This window comes from Streptopelia decaocto, assembly GCF_964273445.1.
Source record: "Streptopelia decaocto genome assembly, chromosome: 16".
Classification (NCBI taxonomy): domain Eukaryota; kingdom Metazoa; phylum Chordata; class Aves; order Columbiformes; family Columbidae; genus Streptopelia; species Streptopelia decaocto.
The window spans coordinates 4,092,150-4,117,523 of NC_138671.1; the positions used below are offsets into that span (position 1 = coordinate 4,092,150).

General features: G+C 43.7%; 2 protein-coding genes across 2 annotated transcripts; one reads left to right on the forward strand and one right to left on the reverse strand.

The window, feature by feature from the left end:
- The first annotated feature begins 841 nt into the window (after positions 1-841).
- TRIM25 (tripartite motif containing 25) lies at positions 842-9,307 on the forward strand. Its single transcript, XM_082066833.1, has 9 exons — positions 842-1,475; positions 2,506-2,601; positions 2,852-3,085; positions 3,245-3,401; positions 4,015-4,098; positions 4,478-4,543; positions 4,652-4,678; positions 5,040-5,180; positions 5,861-9,307. Exons 1-9 carry the CDS (start codon positions 861-863, stop codon positions 6,388-6,390), a joined length of 1,950 nt encoding a protein of 649 aa, XP_081922959.1. The 5' UTR covers positions 842-860; the 3' UTR covers positions 6,391-9,307.
- A 2,698-nt stretch (positions 9,308-12,005) lies between these two features.
- DGKE (diacylglycerol kinase epsilon) lies at positions 12,006-25,270 on the reverse strand. Its single transcript, XM_082066953.1, has 11 exons — positions 24,322-25,270; positions 22,550-22,709; positions 22,008-22,127; positions 20,946-21,089; positions 19,967-20,124; positions 19,623-19,674; positions 19,370-19,483; positions 18,950-19,021; positions 18,307-18,434; positions 17,817-17,928; positions 12,006-17,523 (listed from the first exon to the last, which is right to left on the reverse strand). The coding sequence occupies exons 1-11, from the start codon at positions 24,777-24,779 to the stop codon at positions 17,332-17,334; spliced, it is 1,710 nt and encodes a 569-aa protein (XP_081923079.1). The 5' UTR covers positions 24,780-25,270; the 3' UTR covers positions 12,006-17,331.
- Between the last annotated feature and the right edge of the window lie 104 nt (positions 25,271-25,374).

The window sequence follows — 25,374 nt, forward strand, 5'->3', positions numbered from 1 at the left end:
GACATGGGGAAAAAACCCCAACAAACTAGATACAAACACCTAAAAAATTGTACATCATGGTTTTGCTAATATGTGCTCTGGCTAGTGCATGATTACATTAAAATACTGCACACCTTTGCATTGTCCCTGTTAAACTGTCTTCTTTGTAAAGGAATAGTTTTTATATGAGTAAACCTGACTGGTGTATTATGGTTCTTTTTAGTTGTCATTGTGCCATTTATGTTAGAATTTGTGTTTTAGAGAAATGAACAGTTAGATTCATGCATGAATATTCTTGCAACCTGGACAAAAGAGAACTCCAGGCACTCTAGCACCGTCATGCTGAAACATCTAGAATTAATTGCAGTATTTTTTCTGAAGGAAATCGTTACTTTTGAATTCTTATGAAATTGCAAAAGCTAAATGCAAGTCAGTTATTTCACAGCATTTTAGAGCAGGATTCACCTCTTGTTCCATTGCCTACAGGGCATTTGGGATGCAAATTAAATGGTTAGAGAGTCCCCGTGACAAACATGTTGGTTGAAAACAAACACACCCCAGAGAGTGGATGTTTTGAAGATAAAGCCTTGAGTTTCGTTTATCCATTGTCACCATGTTGGGGTGAAACCACCGTTTCAATGCACAATTTAAGTCAAGTGGAGTACGATCCGCCTGGCGGGGCTGCCCGCCCCGTCACACCCGCACACGGCTCCCGGCTGCGGAGCCGCGCAATGAGGGAGCCGTGCGGGAGCCGCCGGTGCTGCGAACACACCCCCGGGCGGCCCCGCGGCCGCAGCCCCTCCCGGCGGGGCGGCACCGCCGCGCCGATTCCCGGAAAGCCCGGCTTCCAGTTTCGTTTCTGCGCACAGAGCAGCGGGGCCATGGCAGCGCTGGCCCGGGAGCTGTCCGAGCCGGGGCTGGTGGGGCTGGAGGAAGAACTGACCTGCTCCATCTGCCTCTGCCTGTTCAGCAGCCCCGTGACCATTCCCTGCGGGCACAACTTCTGCGCCTCCTGCCTGGAGCTCACCTGGGCCGGGCTGCCGGGGAACTTCAGCTGCCCGCAGTGCCGCGCCACCTTCGCGGGCCGCCCGCAGCTGCAGAAGAACACGGTGCTGTGCCGGGTGGTGGAGCAGCTCCAGGGCTGCGCCGGGGCCGAAGCTGAAGCCAAAGCCGAGGAGCAGGTGGTGGGATATGAGGAAGACACATCCCCCATCTTGTGCGACAGCTGCCAGCAGGCCCCGGCTGCGCAGACCTGCCTGACCTGCACCGCATCCTTCTGCCCCGAGCACCTGCGGCCCCACCGGGACAGCCCGGCCTTCCGCGACCACCAGCTCTGTCCGCCCCTGCGGGACCTGCAGCAGCGCAAGTGTCCGCAGCACAACAAGCTCTTCGAGTTCTTCTGCAGCCAGCATGGCAGCTGCATCTGCTCCCTCTGCCTGCTGGGGCACAAGCTGTGTCACACCAGCCCCCTGCAGGTGGCCAAAGCCAACGTCGAGGTGAGTGGCCAAGGCAGGCGGGGGTGGCCGGTCCTCTCCAGGGCTGGGGCGCCCTCCGAGGGGCACCCCGGAGCCTTCCTTGGCTCCCTTGGGCTTGGTGGGTCCCTGGGCGCTGGAGGCATGGGCTGTAAATCTCACATCTGGCCTTGGCAAACTGTTACCTGCTCTCCAAAACGTGCTCCAGCATGTGTTCAGAGTCATTTCTTGGCTTTTCCTCCTTTCTCTAAGACGTTGCTGGGAAGGTGCTGTCATGGCGTTGATCGCCGGCTCCTGGTTGGGGCTGGGCTGAGGGGTGCGGTGTCACCCGCAGCTCTGGGCCGCCTCTGCGCTCACTGTAGTGCTGGCTGCACGGTAAACAACACCACTCTGCGTATGCTCTTAAGAAGCAAAGAGTTATAAAATAGCCAGGGGAGATTTCTAGCACATGAACAAAAACCAGGAGCAGGTTCTCCATGGAGTAGAAGGAAATCTGGCCTTTGTATCTTAACAGCGCAGCTGAAAATCAGAGGGTAGGCGAGTAAAGCACACTTGAAAAGTTCAGGAGGCCAAATTCCCATCTGTTGAGTGAGCATTTATACTGTTTACCCTCAGGATTCCTCCCTGACTTAGTTTAGCAGCATCTTGAACAAAAGGAATAGGTAATTAACAAATTGTCGGTTAAACTGCGAGGGGTGAACAGTAGCATTAACCTTGTGTCCAAAGTCCAACCTGAGAGCAGCACTGGGAACTTTGCTGCTGCTGAAAGCACTGAGTCCTTCATCGAAAGGGTGATTCAGCAACGTGTCCAGCTGTTGGAGAGGTGGAGCTGCTGGGAGGGCACTGGCTCCACCAGCCATGCATGTGCAGAACCAAACTTTTACATCCTGGAAGGTTTAAGGAGCAGTAGGTTTAAAATCCATAGTACTAAATGCTTACAGGAGTTATTTAAAACTTCCTGAAAATAGGATTCTTCCTCCGGTGAGCATGGCCCGAATGAGAGCAGGCACAGCAACTGCTTCCCTGAAATGCTTTCTGATCTTTTCTGCTGCAGTCGGTGCTGAAGAAGAGGCTGGTGGAGCTGCACAGTCAGAGCGAGAAGACTGCTCGGGCGATGAACCTTGTGAAAACGAGGCAAAACCAAGTTGCTGTAAGTGGGTAACTGCTAAAAATGCCGTCAGGTTGCTTGGCATACGCCAACTGGCCTGATTTCTTGGGAGTAAATGAGTTTTCTTTCTAAACTACATAGAAATACAAAGCTTTTCCATTGCCTGTTTCAAGTAATTGAAGCCGATGTGTTCCGCAAAGGTTTGGGTTTCTCTTGGTGGTAGCGGTCGGCAGTACTTTGTCCATAAGCTGTTCTTTTGCAACCAGTGTCTGTCTGTCCTTGTCTGCTCCAGGAGGCGGCCTCCAGAAAGACTGATTTGATCAGAACTGAGTTTTCGGAAATTAAAGCTCTAATTGAAGAAAGAGAAAATCAGACCTTAAAAGTAATCGCAGATGAAGAAAAAAGAGTTAGCAACAAGTGTGATTACATTTATGGCATTCTGACAAGTAAGAAGAATGAAATTCAGTCTCTCAGAGATCAGATTGAGATGGCACTGACTGAAGGTGATGACATTCTGTTTTTGAAGGTAATATATGCTTTAGATGCTGCAATTTTGCCATGGGAGCCTTTGCTCCTTTCAATTTGAGATGAATGCACAAACCCCACCCCACTTAAAGAAACCTGGTTGTATTTTTTGCCTGCTACACAAGGCGGTCTGTATGAGACCTCCTATTCCTCATTCCAGAGAGCAGCATCACTGCAACGAACATCAACAAAAGACGCTTATGTTCCCGCAATTGATATGGACCAGAACTTGCTACATTCCACTTACCAGTCTGCCATTAACCTTAAAGATGTGGTGAAGCTTTCAGTGGCTCAGTGCAGGGAGGCGAGAGCAGAAGGTACCGTACCACTGGGAGAACGGGCATGTTCTGCCTTGGCTTTGAGTTCAAATAAGGCATCTTCCCCCTCCAATCCAGATATGAGAAACAAAATAGTACAGCAAGCACAACTGGTTAATATAAATTGGCTTCTGACTTCTGTGGTCCTCCATTTCCAAACAAAAATGCTACAGTCTGGGCTAAACTAGGCTAAAAAGTGAGCCTGTGTCTCATTACTTTTATCTATGCTGATGAGTATCGTGATACCACACCCTTCTCGCACAGCTTGGCCTTTGTTCCTTACAGTAATTCATGTTTTATCATGTAGGAGGGTTGGTTACAGTTAGGATGTGGATTTGAGGGCAGACATAAAACGCTTTTGAATGACAGGACTGTAGTTACCCAACTATAAAGGTGCTGATTGTGTAAGTGTTGTAGAACAAAGCTCTGCTTACTGGGTTAAGTGAAGTATCTTTTGGACTAGGACATGGGTATCTTCTGTGCAGTTTCCATCTCTGCTGCGTATCACTTAAATTCTATTCATATGACTGAAAAATAAGATTAAAAAATGTCCTTGCTCATGCATTACTCTTCCTGGCAACACAAACCATAACGTAAAATATCACCATTGCAGCAAAACTAACACCTGAGAAAACGAGGCCCCGTCCAGCGCCTTCTCCAAACAGAGCCGCTGTTCAGAAAAAGCCTCTGGCACCGCGTAAGTACCAAAGAACGCCATCCTCTTCTAACCGTGGCTTTACCAATAAATAAGAACTCAAGCAGTCACTCAAGAAGCGCTTGTTCTAGCAGCGATTACCTGTAGCGAGCACTATGGAGTGGGAAAGGGGGGTTGCTTTGGGCTGTTTGGTGCTGGATGCCGTAAGAGCTGTAAAGCCGCCCAGGCGCGGGGGCACTGGCCTCGCTGTGCGCCGGAGCCGCCCCAGCGCAGGCGGTGGAGCAAAGCAGAGCTGCCTCACCCTTGCTCCTTGCTGTTTTTTTCACTGGTATTAAACATCTGTTTGTTTGATGGGTTTTTATGTAGTGAATCCTGCTTACGAGCTGTTCATATTCTGTTCCTTCTCTCCCCGCCTCACAAGAGCATACCCACAGAGAGAAACCCCCTCACCACGCTCAAGCCACTTCACAGACAGAGGCAGATACCAGTAAGTGGTGATTAATTGTGACCTTAGTCAAACATTTTGCTGGCCAGGTCTTGCCCTCAGTCTAAGTCCAGTACAACTCACAGTTCACTTGATTTTTTTCTTTTCCAGAAAAGAAAAAGAAACCTGATAAAGTGGGTGAGTCCAAACTTTCAGCATCCTCATTCTAATTCTCATTGACTGCTCTTAAAATGATAAGTAGATGGTCACTAGTGCTGGTGTAAAGCAGGAGTGCAACTCTTGCTCAGAGAAGGCTCTCACGAGTCACTGTGAGAGCAACCAAGCACTGGAGGAGGTTGCCCAGCGACACCAGGGGATTTTCAGAACTTGATAAGACTGTGAGCAACCTGAGCTAATATTGAAGTTAACCCTGCTTGAAGCAGGAGGCTAAAGCAGAGAACCCCAAGAGGTCCCCTTGAGCTCGAGGGTGACTGTGATGTGTTAAACACGCTGGGTTTCTTCCCAGCTGGCCAAACCCTCTTCTCTTCTGTCAACACAGCACCAGCCCCGGCAGCACCAGCCCCGGCAACACCAATCCCAGCAACACCAATCCCAGCAACACCAGCTGCTGCAGCTGCCGTTACAACTAAAGAGCTTCTTGACAGCTTTCTGAAGAAATCCAGAGAGGAGCTTCTGCAGTGTAAGTCACCCAACATTACTTAAAGATGAACTTCTGGCACTTGTTGCACTGGTGTTTTGTGCCCTCTGTAGTTAGCTGGCAAAACTGCTTTAGAGGGGGTTCAGTTAGCTTAGTAGGTTGTCAACAAGTTGTTACAAATGAAGGAAATTTTTGGAGGAAAAGGGAGCAGGAGGTTTCTAAGTGGTTCTTTTGCCAGAAGAATCAGATTTATCTTTGGTATTCGTGTGTCTTTATGAAGGTAAATGAAGTTTTCTCAGTAATGGCTTTGCTTTCCCCCAAAACAACTGTATTAGGGTAGCCTAGAAATACGTAACATGCTGGATTTTTCTTTGAAATGAAATGCGGGCTTTTCAGTGAGCCCATGGTGGCTTGCTTAGGATACCATACAACATGGTAGAGCTTTCGCTGCCAGATCAGCAATCCCTTCCTTGTGCCAGCATCTCTTTGGGTGCCAAAAGAATCTGGTGGGGATGCAGAGGAAGGAAACTTGCCCACCTTTTGTCTGCTGTGTAACACAGAGCTGCAGTTGAACCCAGAAGCTCTTACTGTGGCCCTAAGAGCTGCCTGTCCTGCGGAGGAGAGGGGAGATCAACACAGATAGGAACCGAGTGCCTGGGCAGAACGGTGTAAATAAAAATGCTTTGCTCCACAGTACCTTCAAACGATTCATGTTGTTGCAGATGCTGCTAACATCACGCTGGATTACAACACAGCTAATAACAAAGTGCTGCTGTCTGAGAGATATACCAAGATGTCTGTCTCAGACACCCCCCTGAATTACAACCACCACCCTCAGCGCTTCACCGACTATTCCCAAGTGCTGGGGTTCCAGTGCTTCAGGAGAGGCATCCACTACTGGGAGGTGGAACTGCAGAAGAACAGCTTCTGCGGCATCGGCATCTGCTACGGCAGCATGGACCGACAGGGGCCCGAGAGCCGGCTGGGCAGGAACAGCCGTTCTTGGTGTATCGAGTGGCTTAACACCAAAATATCATCCTGGCACGATGATGTTGAGAAGTGCTTACCCAATACAAAGGCTACTAAGATTGGTGTGCTGCTCCACTGCGAGGGAGGCCTTGTGATTTTCACGGCTGTCGGGGAGAAGCATAACTTGATCTATAAATTCAAAACCCAGTTTACCGAAGCCTTGTACCCTGCCTTCTGGGTGTTCTCCAGTGGCGCTGTCCTCTCTCTCTGTGACATGAAATAGTAAGGCCTCGTTTGCCTAGGTAATTACATGCAAATAATCAGTCCTGCAGCAAATCTTTGTATGTCTTAGTCTAAGAGGTCTATGAGACAAAAATCATTAGCTCTTTTAATTACTTTGCAATATCCACTCATTATTTGATCTGAATTGCTAAAGCCTTTAGATAGTGATTTAGTAAAATGTTGACAGTAGTAAAAACTACGATGAAGGGCTTTGCAAAGCTCTTGATGGTCATTCTAAAAGCAAAGTTATGATACAATCAATTGTTAAATGTCTTCAGTAGCTGCTGTGGCCTCTGTGGTCTGCTGTAAAGGATCCCCAGAATTAATTGTCAGGTCCAAATGTGTTTCACAGGTAGCAATGATCCCTTTGAGAAAGAAACAGGAAAGAATTCCTTGATGAGTTCAGGTTCCAGGCTTTGAGGTAGGGCTCAGTGTTGCTTTTTTCTCTGTACACAGACTGTTGTCTGTAGTCAGGATTTGCAATACGGATGTTCTCAGTGTGTGACTCCATGAGATGGTACAGAACGAACTATTAAAATAATGAGTTCAGGTCTTATGGCGCTGAAGTTATAAAAGCCAATGTGGCAGATCTCATCAGAGTGGACATGCAGAGACTGTTGGAGTTGATGGATAAGAAATGGTGTCTGAATCACCAGGAAATAAATGGCATTGACTTGGAGGTTGGGAATACGGCAGAGAATCTTCAGGAAGACATCCTGCAGAGCAGGACTGTGCGCCCTGGAATAGAGTTTGTGGGATGAAGCATTGGCTCCTGTTCTGACCCAGAGTAGTTAATGCTTCACATCTTCACACTGAAGGCTCTTCAGTGTTGTTTTTGTGTGTGTGCTGAGGAGTTCAGGGAGTGCATTTCTGGTTTGTGTAGGGAGCATAAATGTGCTCTTCACTTAAAGCAGGGGCTCCTGTCATTAAGCTTTTCCTCTTAGTGAGGCAGGATATTCTCTGCTGGTGTGTCTTCACTTGTTTGGGTGGTAGAAATTGGACTTCCTACGTGTTATTGGGACTCTGATTTGAGAAGTCTCGATACAGTGCACACAATACCTAGAAAATGCAGGTTCCTCTCTGCATGAAGCCTGTGGACAGACAGATGAGTCTCTCGACACATGCAGGGAATTAGCACAAAGGAGAATATACATCCATTCCCTCTGGGATGGCTTTTAATTCTCTGGGTGTTCTTTGCTGTGGTTTGTGGTATGTCTTCAGAAGTCCTTGCCATGTACAGGGGACTCTGTACTTGTGCATTTCTTACTTACAATTTTAAACCAATCAGCAGGCAATCAAGGTATTTGGATCTCCTGCGCTTTGGGCCTGTATCTTGTTGGTGCCTCTGGACTCACCATGCCAACTCGGATTTCCTGTAGTAGCCCACAAAGAACAGAGAAGCTCGCACCAGAGACTTCCTGGACTTTGATTTGTAGAACTCCCTGTTATGGGACTTTCTGAAATAAAACAAAAAGCTACTGCTGGCAGTTTGGATTGGAATTGTTAGAAGGCTCGAAAGAACCTCTCTGACTACATTTCACATTAGCCAAAGTGCTTTAAGAGGGAGACTTGCAGGAATTCAGGCTTGGTGTCTCTATTTTTACTTGGTTTGCAAACTCAGTACTTTGTCCGGGATAGCAGAAGTCTGTAAGTCGCTTCCATTTCTTTGGTCAGAAAAGGATATGGAATCGATGGTGGACTGTGGCTGTCTCTGGAGTGGTTGTACTGGCTCACAGTCTCAGCACTGAAGCCACCAGACTAAGCAGAACACTTCAAAAGGTGCAGAAGGACCATGTGTCCTGCTCGGAGCCAATGAGTGCAAAACTTGTTTCCTGCATTTCGAGTTTTTCAGCAGTGAAGGACAAGAGCGGTTTCCTCTGAGAAATCCCGTCCCTCGCCTGTCTGTGCCAGCGGCCGCAGAGCGCTGGAGGAGCAGCGGCCCCTTCTTCTGGGGACAAACCTGCTCTGGTGGGTTGTGCCGTGGAGAAAGTCCATGTTTTCCATTGCTTGCTTCTTGACTTCAGAGGGGTTCATAGTAACCTCTGAGTCTATGGGCTCGTTTAGCCATAGTCTGGAGCAATACTCAAGCAAAGTAAGGAAGAGCTTTTATTCCACCGCGTTGGACAAGGTTGGATTCTTTAGATGTGACACTGCGACAGCTGGATTACACGGGCAGTGCAGCGAGCCTGCCGCTGGGTTCCCGACTCTCCTGTTTGTTTCTGTTGTGCTCTGAATGACTAGAAATGACAGAATGAGTTTGTTAATTTGAAATGAAATGAGAAAAGCATAACTGAGTTGCCACATTTCTGAAGACTTATTTTGGTTAGCGTCAGATATCCTGGATAGATCAAAACGTTGGTGTGACATAACATTAGAAACAAATATTAGTTAGAGTACTCCTACAACTGGAGTGTTTATACTCAGCCAGTAACTATCAAAGCTGTAACAGTTTTAAACAAAATGTAGGTACAAGCATATTTTTTAATTATATATTTTTTTTAGTACTATAAAGAAACCAATTTGTCCAGTCTAGAAAAAGAACTGATAAAGCCCTGAGCACGGCAAATGATTTGCATGTTAATGTACAAGTGAGAGTAAACAGAGAAACGCTAAATAAACTAATCTGTTTAATCTTTTTTCAATGAAACGATCAGTAAAAACACTTGTTAGAAAAATAAGTGCTTATATAATCATAAACTTGTTGATTATACTGATATATCAGTACATATACTGTATGTTACCTTATATAGATGTGCCAGCCAGACATCTTGTCAGAGCAATAGACATAGACATTGCACCATCTGTTTTATGACTGTGCCTGCAACTGTTTTAGAAGTTGACTGATCTTGATCTTTTCAGCTGTAAAGTGAATGAATTGTGATATTTTGAACTCAATAAATATTAATGGTAAACCTTAACTCTAAATGCTCTGGTGTTTTTTGGCTTTTTTTCTGTGCTCAAAGTTGAAGCAGAAATGAAAGTGCTATAGTGCACAGGTAACAGGTATTTTACTGCTTATCTCTGAGTCCTATGAGAACTGGGGAGAGTAAGTGTTATTAGGTGCAGGATTAAATTACTATAAGAAGAAAAGTAAATGAACTTTCAAGCCATTTAAATGGCTAATCCCATTGTCAAAAGATCATTCTAATTTCCAGGAACCATCTCGAGGTCTTGGGTTCCTGATGAATTTAAATCTCTTCTGAACATGGGATGTCAAAAACCACAAACAGAGTCTCAGTCCTGACTTGCGCTTGTCTAAGATCCCGCGGTTCTTCCCCACACGTACCTGCAGCGACTTCTTACACAGCTCTAGGCCAAAGTCTGGCTTAATTTGGTGCTGCGCATGGTTCTCTCCAACAGTTCTGAAAACATTTAAAATGCATTAAACCTAGAACTCATATTAACGTTAGTGCCAGTGATCCTCAAAACTCTGTGAAACTCTTACCCATCTAAGAAAACACCCGCTGAATATCTACGCTCTGACTGCATCTTGAATGGAGAACACACAATCTTTAAGAGGTTTGATTGTGGCATAATATAGGAGCTAAGAATCCAGAGCCCGTTCTCTCTCTTGTACAAATGAAATGGGGGAACAGAGGAGAGGACTTGGGGAGGGAACCGATACTACCATAAAGTGGCCCCACAGGAGGATTCATTCATTTGCAGAAGCTGCAACAAACCCACACGCTGCCATCAGGAAGCACCGAGCCACTCGATCTCTGAACGTCTTCAGCAGCGTTTCCCTTTTCTGCAGAAAGCCCCGTGTGCATTTTCCTGACCTGTGTTAGCAGCTCTTTACGCTCCAGTTGATATTAACACCACACAACACCAAAGCACCTCCCACTAAAACTCTTATTCAGAAATTGCTCTTTACAGATAAGAAATTTATAGGCCTATTTCCGCCCTTGGGCTAAACAAGAGTGTGCATCACAAACTGTTTTAAGATTCCCCATCACTGATGACATCAGTGAGAAGGAACAATCTAGATATTTCATATTACTAGCGAAGCCTGGAGTTTTTAAACCATTACAAACACATCTATTATAGCGCCACACATACAAACTCAGCTTTTCCCCAGGGGTGAATACCTTGAGGAGAATGAACCAATAAGTAGATAAGCAGCTGCCAGGATGTATTTGAAGGCTGACAAACAGTATTAGTTTCACATCAATGACACGGCCGTGTTGCCCAGAAATACTTAATGCATCTGAGGTTTTAAATGCTTGGACTTTGCAGCAGGCTCTGAGGCAGAAGCACGGCTGCAGCGTCCAACACAACCGTTCTCAAAATGACCAAGTTCATCCATGCAGAACCCTCGAGGCCAGGCAGTTACAGCCACCAACAGGTTGTTACACAGTTGAAACTCACATTTGCTTTTATGCAGAGCGAGGAACAGGAAAATATGAGTTTAAATACTTTAATCCACACACTTTAATCTACAGAGAAATACAGTACAAATAACAAGACACCAAGAAGATGCGATAGGAAATGCAGTAACAGAGTCAGTGCTGTGAAAAATTCGTATTTACAAGCTTCTCTGAAGAGTATGGAGCAGGTGTTTCTCTAAGGAGCCTTCTGGGAGCTTAAGTCACAAAAAACAGGCCAAGACAACTGAAAAGCTGCTTTAGTTTCCACTGAGTTACTGTGGAGCACAACCACAGAACTGGGGGCCTTCTGCAGCTTCACTCAAGTTGCAGCTTCTTACAGACAGAACCTGGCCCAAGTACTCCAATAGTATCATACACATCGCCCACGTGTAATCAATCACTTGAGTAAACATCACAATTACCACTTCAGGAACCCTGGATCAAGCCAATGAGGGTGCAAACACAGCGTGTTCCACGGTCACACTGCCAGGGCCTGCACGGCAAAGAGAGGACACACTGCAGCTTGTGTGACTGAGTCTGACAGTGACAGCTCCTCACCCTCCCATTGCAGCCTTCACAAAAACAAAAGAGAAACAGTTTGGGATTTGAAAGCATCACTTGATGCCAAGAAAAAATTAACAAATTTTGACTTTAAACATTTAGATTGGAGGTTCAATATTATGTTGGTTGTTTTATTTCTTTGCAAGTAAGATCTCACGCACTTCACAGCCGTGAGCACTGAGGTTTGCTCTGAGCTTTCGCTTTCTGAGAGAGGCAGGAATGGCACAGGTGGCTTTTGCTTATGTTTGGGCACTAAATGACACATCTGAAACTGCACCATATGGAAACTGTCGTGTCAAGAGCAGACTGACCAATCCTTCCTGCCTCTTCTGTGGGAAAACCAAGAGAAAAGCTGAAACCCAAATGTTACCTTTTTTGGTTGAAAAAAACCCCACAAAACCAAAACCTAAGATGTTATAAATTCTACCTTTTGATCTATTACTTGCATTTTAAGCTCTTTTTCCCCCCCTATTTAGTGCAACTTCAGAATATATGCACAAGCATATTCAATACAAATGCCAACTCACAGCTTCACAGTATTTCCAAGCTAAAGAACAACTTTTTTTTAACTGTTAACATGCTGGTATTTTTTTGTAAGTAGTTATCACTAATTTAAAGTTACAGCTCTTAAAAGTAACGTTCTTACAGTATTCTGATCACTAAATAGAAATAACTACTATACATATTGAAGTTAAAGCTACAAAAATAAAAATTCATTCTGTTTACCTATAAAAATCCTGAAAGAGAAGATGTCTGGAGGTACTCAAGGGGTTACAACAGCTGGGAGCAGACAAAATGGCTTTTGAGGGATGTAAACTTTGAAGATACAAAATTCAATACATTCACAACCGAAGTTCCCACTTAAAAATAAAACGCTTTTATGCTGAGCTCTACGAACAAGCTGCAAGTGAAACAATGCAAAAAAATTAATTACATACATCAACAAGGGTATGAACTACAGCGAGGAGGGTAGTATTAACATGAAACAAAGTAGAATTTTGAATACATTCGTGCTTTTGAACAGTAAAGGGCCGATGCTCAGCTACCCTAAGCCTGCGTAACATCACTGGGCTGAGTCAAGGCACGTGGCTTCACTCCCAAAGTGTGTCCCTGAGGCGCCCAACGCCTGCCCAGGGCAACCAGCACGCCCAGTGACACCGACACGTTGGTAATTTTAGAACTGTGGCCTAAACGATGCTGAAACACAGAACATGTAAATCCTCTCAACGCACCTATTCGCTAAACAAACAAGGGGTCTCTTATCTCATTCCTGTGTTCAGGAAGCATCTATAATTTAACAACAAAAAGAGCATTTTAAAATCAGTGGTTCACATTCAACAGGATCAGTTACGCTACTACTATTTTTCAATCTGCAGATATTCTAGTCTGCTCTTAACTGGAGTGTTGAATCTTTTTTTCTTTTCCAAAGGAAGAAAACTGCCAGTAGTCAGTATGAAACACAGAACAAAAAGGATTTTCAGTCAGAACACATGCAAAGATTCCCAAGTATTCTCCTCTTACCCATAGATTAACTAGGCTACAGTGGTGCTCTACCAAATAGCATTTGTTGCCAAGGAAAAACAAGCAAGCATTACAACACTGACATGGTCATGCTGTTCACAGCTAAATAACATCCACTAGAAAAGCTGCGAGCTTCAGTGCATGGTAACATAGAACCAGAAGAACCGGCCAAACTGAAACCAGACCCTGTAACGACCAGTTCTCAGAACTGGGGGCAATGGGGAGCGGCAAAGAGCAAAAACAGGTCAGGGGGACTGGGAACATTCTACCCTTCTAACATCTTCCAGGGGTGGTGATGGCGACTGAAAAAGCCAAAGTGGTGGGTCACCAGGCTAAGAATAAGCTGTGTGAAGCCACTGCAAATGTCCTGTCCGACCAGCTGCCTGGCGTGAAGGATAAAGCGCACAGAAGAGAAACTCATTTTCTTGATTTCTTTTGATACTGTCCCAACAGTAAATGACAGTGAGCCAGCATAAAAGAAGTAATTAAATGACTGAGGGAAAGAAGTACTTACTGAGTAGCTGTAAACACTTGCAAGATAAAATATACAGGGGAACAAATTCTCAATCTGAACCAGCACAAGTTATACAGAGAGATTTTTAACTTACTCCTGCTGTAAGCACTGCGTCAGTAAGATGATTTGCTTTGAGCACATTCGAACATGGCAGCACCTCGGTTTGCAACCAGGACAAACTCAAGCCTGTTTTCCAAGAGCCAGTTCTTAAAGCTTCTAACTAAAGTGAATGGTGTTTCAAGTTACTGAGTGCCTGAGAAAAGCAAGACCTGGAAAAACAACCCTAAATGAAGGGGCAACATTGAAAGTGAATATATATTAAAAAAGTATCAAATGCATAAATTATGCTATGAAGTCTTTACATTATGAACACAAAATGCAATTCATAACAGCGCTGAGAAAAATGTTAAAATCTGAGCATAGTTCCAAACGATTTTGAAGCAGAAATATCGCCATTGCAGTAGAAAGAAAATACAAAACTATGTTAATAACTGTAATCCTTCCAAAGTGCCGTAAAAAGGGTGTTCCAAGTACTACCCTAATCTGCTTTAAACACCCGGAACAATACATGTACTTAGAAAAAAAATAAGTGAATGCCATTCACCTCAGCTGGTTTTGAAAACAAAGAATGCAAGTTTGGGTTTCAGACACCTTGTTAAAAAGTCCAAACATGGAGAAAGAGCCAAAATACAGGTGGCATTTGAAACACTTCAACCCTGCTATGAATTGCTGAAGTGAAAACGAAGTAAAGCAAAGCCTACAACGTGAAGTTCTATGCACATGAGAACATCCACACACATCTTCCCAACGAGTGAACAAGCGAGGTTGGAGCAGACAGGCAGCTGCTGACACCCTTCAGGTTTCGTATTGCAAGTCACACAATCGAGAACCTACAGTCAAGAGTCACTGGAATCTGACCCAGCTTCAGTTAGGCTGGTATATGCAGCACTAAAACTTAAACTTTGTGAATTCACTTTTGAGTGCTTGACAATTGATGTCATTATTGACCCTGTACGTTTTACACAAAGGTGCACCGTATGCAGACTGCCAAAGGAAACTATTGGTGATTTGTCTTTTCGAAACATTGCTTTCACAATTCTTCTAATGCTAATCATTAACAAGGTAAGGGAGAACTCTGTGCTGCAGAGGACCCTCTTCTAAACACAGAATGCGCTGCAGTATTTTCAGGTTTCCAATCTATTTTCAGAAGAGCTACAGAGTAGCTACTTATATTGGTACTTTATGAACCTACAACATTAAAAAAGCACTGAACAGTTTTACAGTCACAGCACACGTGACAACATCAGGCAGCTGCAGCTATATTACAAACTAGAAAAGTTCACTTACGTTAGCATTAGAATCTGGGAGCCTGTTGCTGACATCTCCTGTCTGCAGCTGGACTAAAAACAGTGCCATAAAAGTAAATAAAAAATAGGCTTTAATCCAATTTGCAACATACTGGAAAGGAGGATACTTCGAAATCAAAGGACAGCATGTGGGAAACAGCAAGACTTCCCAACAAATTCTAGTGCTAACGCTTCATGTTTAAAAACAACCTTTTGTTTTTGTCACGTGTATGACAGCTACATGTAGCTACCACAGAAGGATGAGCCCATGTCTGACTGGGAGCTGGAACACTTCAACTTCCCAGAATATTTTCCATACCATAAATACAATTTCCCAAGAGGCTGCCGCTGCGATCACTACCATTCCATTTGTGAAACAGCACGGTTTTTAAGCTACAAAACAATTGGAATGATGATCTGATCAACTCTGGGTAACTCTTTGAACTGTATCATGAATAGTTTAGATCAAGTAGCCAGCGCTATCATTTATCCTCAGACAATACTGCCGTTCATAGCACATACCCTGCTCTTCCAGACTTGTCACTTGTTTGTAAACAACAGTCACCTTAAGAACCACAGCACAGAACTCAATTATTTTTAGGATGCTGATGGTTACAAGTTATTAAAAATAATTAATAACCAGTAAGATTTTTGAAGCTAATACAATTTGAACCTCATAACAACAACAAAGGGTAGTGGATTTATCTAACATAGTATACTTTGGGGTATTTTAAACACTTTTTACATAGATTCAGCTATTAATTTGTTCTCTGTATCTACATAAAACGAAATAATTAAGATAAGGTGTAGAAGACTAATGAACATGGAATTTACAAATTGCTTCTGCTTTACAGTTCTTTACACTCTGATCACATTTTCAGGCAGCTATAAATTCACCGATAATCAGTAGTATTTGAGACCTAGTACATACATTTTCTACAACAAATACTGTCAAGTTAAAAATGCTCTCCAAAGAGGATTACAATTGAGGGTTTTAAAAATACTCACTTTGCCAAGGTTTGGATAGATTATTTTAAATTATAAATAGTTCATTACCATTAATGCAAATGTCATTTTATAGATGGTTGAAAAACCGTTCCATTTTACAAAACCTAGAAACCCAGCCTATTTACCCCATGATATCGCTTTCAGTTAGCACAAAAAAAAGGAAAGATTGGGGGAGGTCTGACAAAAGCAGCCACATTCAAAGTTCAAAGGCCCTCAGTTTATCTTATGATCTTGGCTTACACGATACGTTCAGCATAAATTCTCTTCCTAATTGGAAGATCACCTTCAGTAACTCAGCTGGACTTAGCTGAATTTCTTACTGACAAATTTGAAACCTCGACTCGCACCTCTCACCTGCTGCAGGCCTAATACACCTACAACAGAAAAGAAAAAGCAGATTTTTACTCCTGTTAACCATGGAGATGTTATCACCTGAGCGGCTTTTAACCTGAGAAGCTTCAGAGTTGCGAAACTGACAGTTTCGTGTACTGCTGCATGTGTTCTTAACCTTTACTATCAGTGTAAACCACCAGCCTTTTTCTCATCCTACATTCACAGGGGAAATGAAGTTTCAGGCCCAAGGTATCTTTGACCCTGTAAGACCCAGTCAGAAAACAAATGCTTCCATGTGTTTCTTCACAATTGAGTTATATGCATGAACACCAGAATTTGCTAACCTCTGCAAAATTGGGTCTCAACCTCCACAATTAAACAGCTAACAGACTGACTTGCTATTGATCATTTTCAGGTGACTATGAAGCAAGATCTTTAACAAGCCAGATTTGCCATTTATCATTATTTTTTCAAAAATCCTCCTGCAAACATCTAAATCAGACAGCTCTTTTGTCTATGTTTTCCTCCAAAAAGCCTCCTCAAGAACTAAGATGCTGTTATTTACAAAAACTAGAATTAGCCTCTCACTGGACTGAAGCAGAGTCAGTCACAGGATCATTCAGTGCACGTCACAGTACAATTATTTTGAAGTTGTATCTTGGGTACTTGGGACCTCAGGAGTATTCTATAACTTACAAAGCCACGGAAAAATGTCATTTGCTAACAGAACATTTCCAGAAACCTTTGGCCCCTTTCCTTCTTGCTAACCACCTTCCCAAGAGCTCCCAGATGCTCTGCTCTCCCAGTCAAGCCTGTTAGATAATGCACTGCACGAGCAGGTGCACTGAAAATGATTTGTCCTGCTCCCAAGAGCCAGCAGCAGGCCGCCGTCAGAAAATCAGCCCACATCCTACTTGGTCTGGTTTCCTGGTCTGGGGAAGAAGGCAAGTGGAAGGAGGTCAAACTCCCAGCTATTCTCCTTTCCAAGGTATCAAGCATTTTTCACACTGCACTGTGTATGTGCAGAAGATGTGATTCCACAGCAAGGAAGGGCTGCAGTATCTGCCTCCTCCAGCCAGAAGGGCTGGGCATCGCCACCAATCTGAAAGCCAAAACAGTTGTGGTAATTCAGCTATGAACGTTTTCATGAACGTGAAAGCATGGCTTTTTCCTCAGCTCCAGTTCATTCACAGGTATGAACCTTACGGCATGAACATTAATCTAGATTAGGCGTCCTCAGTGTTTTCAATGAGCTGAAGGTCACCGCTGTATGATGTGAAATTCCACCAAATCTATACATCTTCATCCGTCTGTTCTCTCAAATGGTCTTGCTCAGACATGCTGGAAGCTTCGTCATCTGTTTGTTCACCCGAGTGATACAACATCAGTGCGTGTGTCTTATGAGTGATGGTAACGGTGCAGGGCCCCTGAGCCCACGGCTCTCCATCCACCTGCATCGGCATCTTGGAACTCTTCAAGATCAGCTGGTATTAAATAGAAGAACACACAATCATGGCAGTTCAAAGTAGCTCTGAAGATACTTTTTACAACTACAATATACTGATGCTGCACGTTTTCATCCTGGCCAGGGAGAAACTTAGTATAGAATTATTTGCACTCATAGGCCACCAACCACAGCAACAGGACTGTAAATTATGACATAATTTTGATGAAGCAGGATAAACATCTAAGCTCAACTGCAACTTCAGATCACACAATTGAGTGCTTGAGATTCTGTACTGTGTATTAAAAAAACAGGTTCATAACCACCACTTACCCTGACTGTGTGTGCCTGCCCCAGGCGAACAGGATTTGCCAGTTTCACCTGAATCTGTGCGCAGTGGAAAGAACCATGAACGCCAACAACCTCCAGAAGCCCATCATCATGTCTACATATTGAGAAAGGAGACTCTTTTAGTTATGCTTATGAGCTCTAGAATATCTGTCCAAATATTACAGAGTCCTTTTATGGCTATTTCTAAAGAGAAGGCAAACATTATACTACAACTACGTTTGAACTATCTACTTGTGCTAGACAACAAACAGCAAAAGAAGCCACACAAAAATGCACATGCGGAGCAATACACTGGCTGGTAACACCCCAGCTGCCTTCTGGACATGACGGATATATGACAAAGAAAATCTGAGCCTATGTCACAAGGAATCCTGTGGCTTTCAGACAGGGCTGGCTACATAAGCAGAGCCTGCTGGACAGAATTGCTTACACTACAAGAACTGTTAAAGAAAGAAAAATATGCACTGTTTACCTTGCCAAGGGATAAGGTTCGTCACCCATTCCTTCCCAGAGCCTACAGCCACCTCCCCAGTATCCAATATTCAGGACAATGATGCCTTCCAAACTGGGCAACTCGATTCTCTCGCCATCCAACTCCAGCTTTAAAAGACAAACAGAAGTTAATTACTGTGGATCAAATTCAGTACTTCCACATAAGCTAGTTCTCTTTATGCATTTAATAGGCTTCCACTTGAAGAAAAACTGGCACTGTACAAACAGAACATTTTCTTTTTATATCTTAAGAAAATGACTTCTGATTTCACAAGATACCCTCAGCTGCACCAAATTTCTGTTAACAGAGAAAAGTAAAAGGAACTCTCATTTACATGAGTCGCCGGTGCTAAGGCAAATCTTGTCTGAATATCAGGACTTGAACTTGTACAACTGAGTCAAGGCCAGAAAAAAATTAGGGATTTTCAGTAAGCTCAAAGACATGAATTCCATGGAGTAAGTTCAGCTAGCAAAAGGAACATGAAAAATACCCCAAGTCCAGAGTCATCCTTACACAAATATCATATAAATGGAAACTGCAAAGCTTTTCCCTTTTTTCTTTCACAAGGTAAATTTTTACAGTCCACTGATTGTCCAGACAATAAGCAAGTTAAAAAACTTACCTCAACCTTTTTGTTAAGATCTTTACATTCTTGTACTAGGCAGTCTTTGGTTCCATAAAAGAAATAAACAGCCTATTAAAAGCAAAAAAATCAGTGAGAAAAACACTGTTAAAGACAATACGTATGAAGACTATTTGTAATATTCATGCACAGCTATGGTTCTGCTAACTTTATTGAAAATTCATATGCAACATATTTGCACGTCCTTCAACCAAGCTTTCTTCAGGAGATAGGCTACAATTTGCAAAAGAAACTCGCTTTCCCCTTTAAAAAGAAATAGGCAATGGCCTTAGTCCATTAAGTTTCAAAGCAAATGAGACATTCTAAACAAAAACTGAACAAACAGCATATTATCTACGCAAACAGGCAGAGCCTCAAGTCAACCGCTAAAAGGAGAAAACATCACTTCATGAAACACACCTTATTAATAATTCTGCTGGAAAACAGAGAGGGAGTCTTCTCACGATGAGAATGAAAATTTAAAGCCATGAGAGCATCAGGTCCTATAGAGAAGTAGTTGTTCATTGTGAACACCTGTAAGACAGAACTGCTAGTTACGGTCGTACTAAATATCATTAGGATTTAAAAGTCACAGTGTTTAATGGGAAGTAGATAAGCAGAAAACTATAAACAGATATTCCACAGAATCTATATTTACACTTGCAAACCATACCTTTGGTTTCCTTAGGTTGTAGTATCCTTTGTTTGTTACTTGTACCTTCCACCTGAAAAACAACAGCCATTACTTAGTTTCATGGCAGACTGTTCTCACTTACTATCAAAGCTGTAGTTGGGAATCTCACATCTATACTGGGATCAAGACAAAAGATTCAGGTTAAGTTATGGAAGAGTTAAGCCTTGTAAAACAACTAAATAAAGACTAATGTTGGACCTCAGTTCTTCTGCAGTTCTCTCCAGCAATACTTGTGTTTCTTTACAGACACTGCTGCAACTATGTATCAGTAGAGCTACAGTAGCGCTTGGTTCTATAGAATTTCTCTTCTCACTGTTTCTTACCTGTCTAGTTTGATTCCATCTGCCTCCATGACATTTCGTAAGATTTGTTCTACAGGGACTTCTCCAGCGTAACCGGCACCCCAGCCCAGTGTATTAGACAGGTCGTTACCTGTTCCCAGAGGTAAAATTGCGACTTGTGGAATATAACGTTCTTGCCCCTAGGATACACAAACACTGCATATTAGCTCCTTCTGTAGAGCTCGTTTTCCCCATTTTATCTCCAAACATTCAGGTTAGATAAATATCATTAATCTTCATAGCAGCTTGTTACATAGAGCAGAATGATAGAGCTGGCAACAGCATTTATTTCACTCCAACGACTCGATCTGAATACTTGGAAACAAAGAAGAACCCAGATTTTATCAACCATATTGGCTCTGTGGGACAATATATGAAGTGTCCAAGACCAAGTAACCATATACTCATATTCATCAACCTTTATGGTTACTTTGCTGCATTTCTACTTTATCAGCACACAAAAATCTTCGGAGAAGCTCAGTTGGACTACGCATGAAGCTGTTACAATGGCTTTCAATTACAACATTTCATATATTAACAAGAAAGGTACAGCAAAAATAAAAACATTGAAATATAGAGAGCAACTTTCTTCCTTTTATCACTAGAGAAAAAGTTTATTAGGTAAAGCGCTAAAGCCTTAATTCTTGTTTTCTCAGGAGTTCTTAGTAGTACCCTGTAAATTGGAATATCTTCCATTTCAAATCAACAATAAACACACAGCTTCCTTCTCTGCCTACTGTTAACAGGCGAGGCTGTAGACCGATAGATTTCTTTAGAGTATATGACAAGGATCAGAAGCAAATTACTGCACCCCCAACATGAATAAGCAATTCTGCAAGTATTTCTCTGTAGGATTACTCAGGAAGATGAAAACAATAAATGCAGGCAAGAGATTAGGTGCAGCACTTCAGCTGCAAAACTCATTTCACCATAAGACATCTCTCAATTTAAACCACAATACCTTTATCTTCATTTCATCGATTGCATCCAGGACCCAGCCGACTGTGCCATCCCCGCCGCAGACGAGAACCCTGACGGCGTTGCAAGGCAGCAAGGTACAGAGCTGGAGTGCTTTAGCAGGTGTGATGTTGCTGAGATCAAACACCTAGAAGAAAGGAAGGAAAATAGGCAGCTTCATAAGCTCCCAGAAAACAAATTGGGATTTGCCTCACAGAGAAGCAACTTCTTGAAGTTCATTCTAATGCAAAACAAATATTCTCCATTTACAAGGTTCCATTAGCAAATCAGCTGTTTGGACTTTTATGAGCAGGATTTGTTTTCCCAAATTCACAATAGAGCTCTGGCTCCTTCCTTAGGAATGAATGCCATTGATAAACCGAGCTGAGAGCCCTAAGAAAAGTCTGTATCTAGAGGCATTATGATGAATTCGGTAAAGACAAAGGACTTCAGATAAAAGTTATTTTTAAATACTCAGTATACAAGGAGCTTTATTCTTTAAAGCCTCATTGGGATGCATTGAAAACAAACACACCATGATCTCTGTTAGGCTGTGTTCTAAGGCTGAGTTTTGAACTCCAAAGGAAGAGTATTAAGGTGCAGGCAGGAAATCCAAGGAACAGCTGCCTCATGTAAACATCCTGTGCCAGCCCAGTGCATTTTAAGGGGAAAGCGACAGCACAAAGCAGCAACTGTAAACACCGACATTTGCACAAGTAAAGATTTAAACAAAAATAGGGTTCAAACTGAGATGATCTAAAGACTTCATTTTCTAAAAATTGTACACTGTTTCAAGAGCCAGGTACTTATCATTAACAGAATTACTGCAGGTATTACCATAAATAGAAAACGGGATCAATATTAGAACCATAACAAACCTGGGGTGGGAAGAGCTTCTGCACCTTTGGTCTTCCTATATAAAGTTATTCTTTCTACAAGAACAAACTGCATGAATTTGTTTCCTTTACTGTTCTTCCACAAGATCCCACTGGTGTTGCGTAAGCAAAGTGGTTCTTATTCTAATTTAAACTTTTATTTTATTATAGTGGCTTTTCAGTGTAAATACCTGAACAGGGTTCAGCAGAATTTTAAATTCTCCCAGTAAAGTTTCACCCATGTTGTTTCCACTACGAGTATTAGCCAGTATGATTATTGGCATCCAGTGTTTTCTGCAGTAAGGTACTACCTGCAAAAGAGCGACAGTACGTCACACAAATGCTTCACATTTTAGAATGTTTAGAGCCTTATTTTCAAAACCTGTCCCCTCTAAGCACTGAAGAAGTTACCAGTTAGTCTGAAGTAGTCAAAATAGAAACAACTTCTAACACATCAAGGGTAAAGATTTCCATTCCACAGTGCCGAGGACAACAAACACTACCAGGTTATGAACACAGTAGTAGAAAAAACACAAAACATTCAAGAAAGTGTCTGCTCATGCTTCAACTACCATGTTAGTAAAATGACAAACATCTCTGAAATAACACTGCAAATACTTCACATATATTGAAACATTTACCTGGCAATTATTAACCTGATAATGGTCTGAGTTAAAGCTTTAATTTTTTTTTTTTTAATATATCATAAACCCAAGAAGAAGTAGACACTTACATTTTCATAATTGGTTCTTTTGTCTTTGCGCATCTGGTTGATTGTAGACAAATAGTACGGTGGAATAATTAAGTCTCTGAATTCTCCAAATGTACACTCCTCAGTCTTCAAACAGTCCACCATGCATTCATCATGTACAGTGCACTGGCACCACACACACCTGGAAAAAAGACCAAAAACCATTAAAAAAATCCTCAAACAGGCACATCTATTTCACTTTTTAAGATAGACATTCTGAAAATAACTGATGTTTACATGCGCCATTGTAAGTAATATTTTAAACACACAGAGAAAATGATGCATTCCCTACAGAAAATTACATAACTCAGTCATGCGCCTGCAAGTCTAGAAAAGTATTTGAATTCTATGGTAAAAACCCAACAGTTTAAAACTAATTCTATTCTTTCTAATTCCCAAAACAGGTGCTATAAATATCCTCTTGCATTGCCCGCAATATAAACAGTTACACTGAAAGTTTGTATGAGAAACCAAACTCCTATCCATCCTTTAAGAACACAAACACTAGAGTTCAATTTAATAAAGGGTTACTAATAACATTAGTTAATAAATTTCTTAAGACTGATAATGCCCATTTAAGTCTGAAACCTAAAACATCAGATGGTACTGTACAGGGCTGATGGGATTTTGTTATGCAAAACTGCTCAGCTTTTTGACCTAGTCTAAAAACCGTCCTAGAAAATGGACCAGAACAAGAGGAAACACTGCACTATCCACTGCCCGCCTCTGCAGGATGTTAATCCTCGCTCCCTACGTCCAAAGCCTTGGTTTAAGCAGCTGTGAAAGCTATTTTTGGAGTCCTTTTGACTAATCCGCACACAACTACTTGATACTTGCCCTGTACTGTGACTTTCTCCTTTGCCTCTCCTTCCTTCTCTCTTTGCCTACAAAATCCTCTCCTTCCCTCCTCTCCTGCACACACCCCCTCTCGCTGTTTGGTTTCTGATAGTACACCCATCTACACTGTAATTCTGTTTACTTACCAAGCAATTTGACAGTATCACACAGAAGCAAAGCAAAAGCTGCCAGAAATGACATTTTTTTAGAGGGTCGAAGCAGCACTCACATTGCACCCAAGAGTTAAACCACCAGCACTATATTTTAGCATAACATGCACTGTGTGCCATGCTGATGACTTTGCTATCAGCCTTGCTGATGACAGATAAACCCACTCAACAGTTCCTTGAAATGTTTAACGCTCTTACTGCAACCTTTAACGATAATTATGTTACAGCCGCTTTTAAAACTTCACATTGGCTTTTTCAAAGTATCTTTAATAATTAACTTAAACCAGCTATAGGACGGTTGTTTTTTCCAGTTCTGCTGAGCAGATGCCCATTTTGCAGAGACACATGTACGTTCTGGTGCTCTGAATTGCAAGTGTGCCACCCAATTGCTCAGGCTATCCACTGTACAAACGACAAGCATGTTAGAACCTTTTTAAGGTCACCCCCATAAACTGTCTTGGACACAGAGAACCTTTTGTAGGCAATTATACTGTAGCTGGCACATTATGCTCAAGTAATGCAAATACAAGAACCAGGTGACATGACATGCAATGCCATACTCTTAATTTGACTCAAATTTCCCACAAGCATCCATTTTAATTTTAGGCTCTTTAAAGCTGTTTTTTAAAAACAATTTGGCTGTTGCAGGATCTTCTTTAGTGTAACGTGTTCCAACAACCCTGTAGAAAATACAATACTGATCCGGCACTGTACTTTCTCGCACAAAGCCAACTTCCCACGCGGTACCTGTAGTCGCAGAGCTTGGGCTGCGTGCCGCACTGTTGTTTGCACATCATACAGCAGCTGCAGAGCGGGACGTTGCCTCTGATCCAGTGGTGCGGCATCGAGCTGTGGGCCCCACCGTTGCTCCTCATCATGATCTCCTTGCAGTGAAAGAGCTGGTCGGCCTTCTTGAGGCATCCCTCGCTGACACGCAGGCCGCAGCAGTTGCAGAAGGCGCCCTGGAGGATGTGCTGGGCGCACACGCAGCAGTAGGAGGGCTGGCTGAAGAGGTCTGTGTAGTGCCAGTCGTGCTTGCTCTTGCGAAAGATGTCTCGGATCAACACCTGCCGCCGGGACCGCTGGAAGCTGCACCACAAGGTGATGAGCACGGGCAGGATCACAGCGCACAGGGTCCAAAACACCAAACTCCAGTCCGCGACGACTGAGGAGGGGTTGTCGCTTCTGCTCCCCGTCCCTTCCATTCCTCAGCAGCTCGGCCTGGCCGGCCTAACCCCTCAGAGCAGCCGGGCAGACAGCGGGGCGAGCCCCGGAACGGCCCCGAAGCGTCAGGAGCCAACGCGCAGCTTCGTGAAACATCTTTTAATCCCTTATTAGTGCTAAGCACCTACTTGCCCCCACATCCACGGACCAGCAGCAGCGCTCCGGGGCTGCCCAGGTGCGAGCGGCTCCTCTGCCGCCTGCCCGGGCCCAGCGCAAGGCCGGCCGGTGCGGGTCTCCAAACCACCGGGACCTTCTCCCGCCCGCTCCCCACACGGCTGCGGCTGCCCCCAAAGCCCCGCTTCCAGCCAGGCCCCTCTGCGAGGTGGGGCACGGCCAGAGCACCGCGCCAAGGCCCGGCCCCCTCGGGCCGCCCGCCCTCGCTCCGCACCCGCTGCCCGCTCCGCGGCTCCCGGCGGCTCCTTCCCCGGGGCCGCTGCCGCCTGCGCTGGGCCGAGCGGCGGCCGCCGGGGATGCGCGGGGCGGCGGAAGCGGAAGCGGGGAGGGCGGTTGCCAGGAAACGGGCGGGTTCGCCGCCAGCTTGTCGCGGCTCCGCGCTTGTCGCCAGCGGCTCCGGAG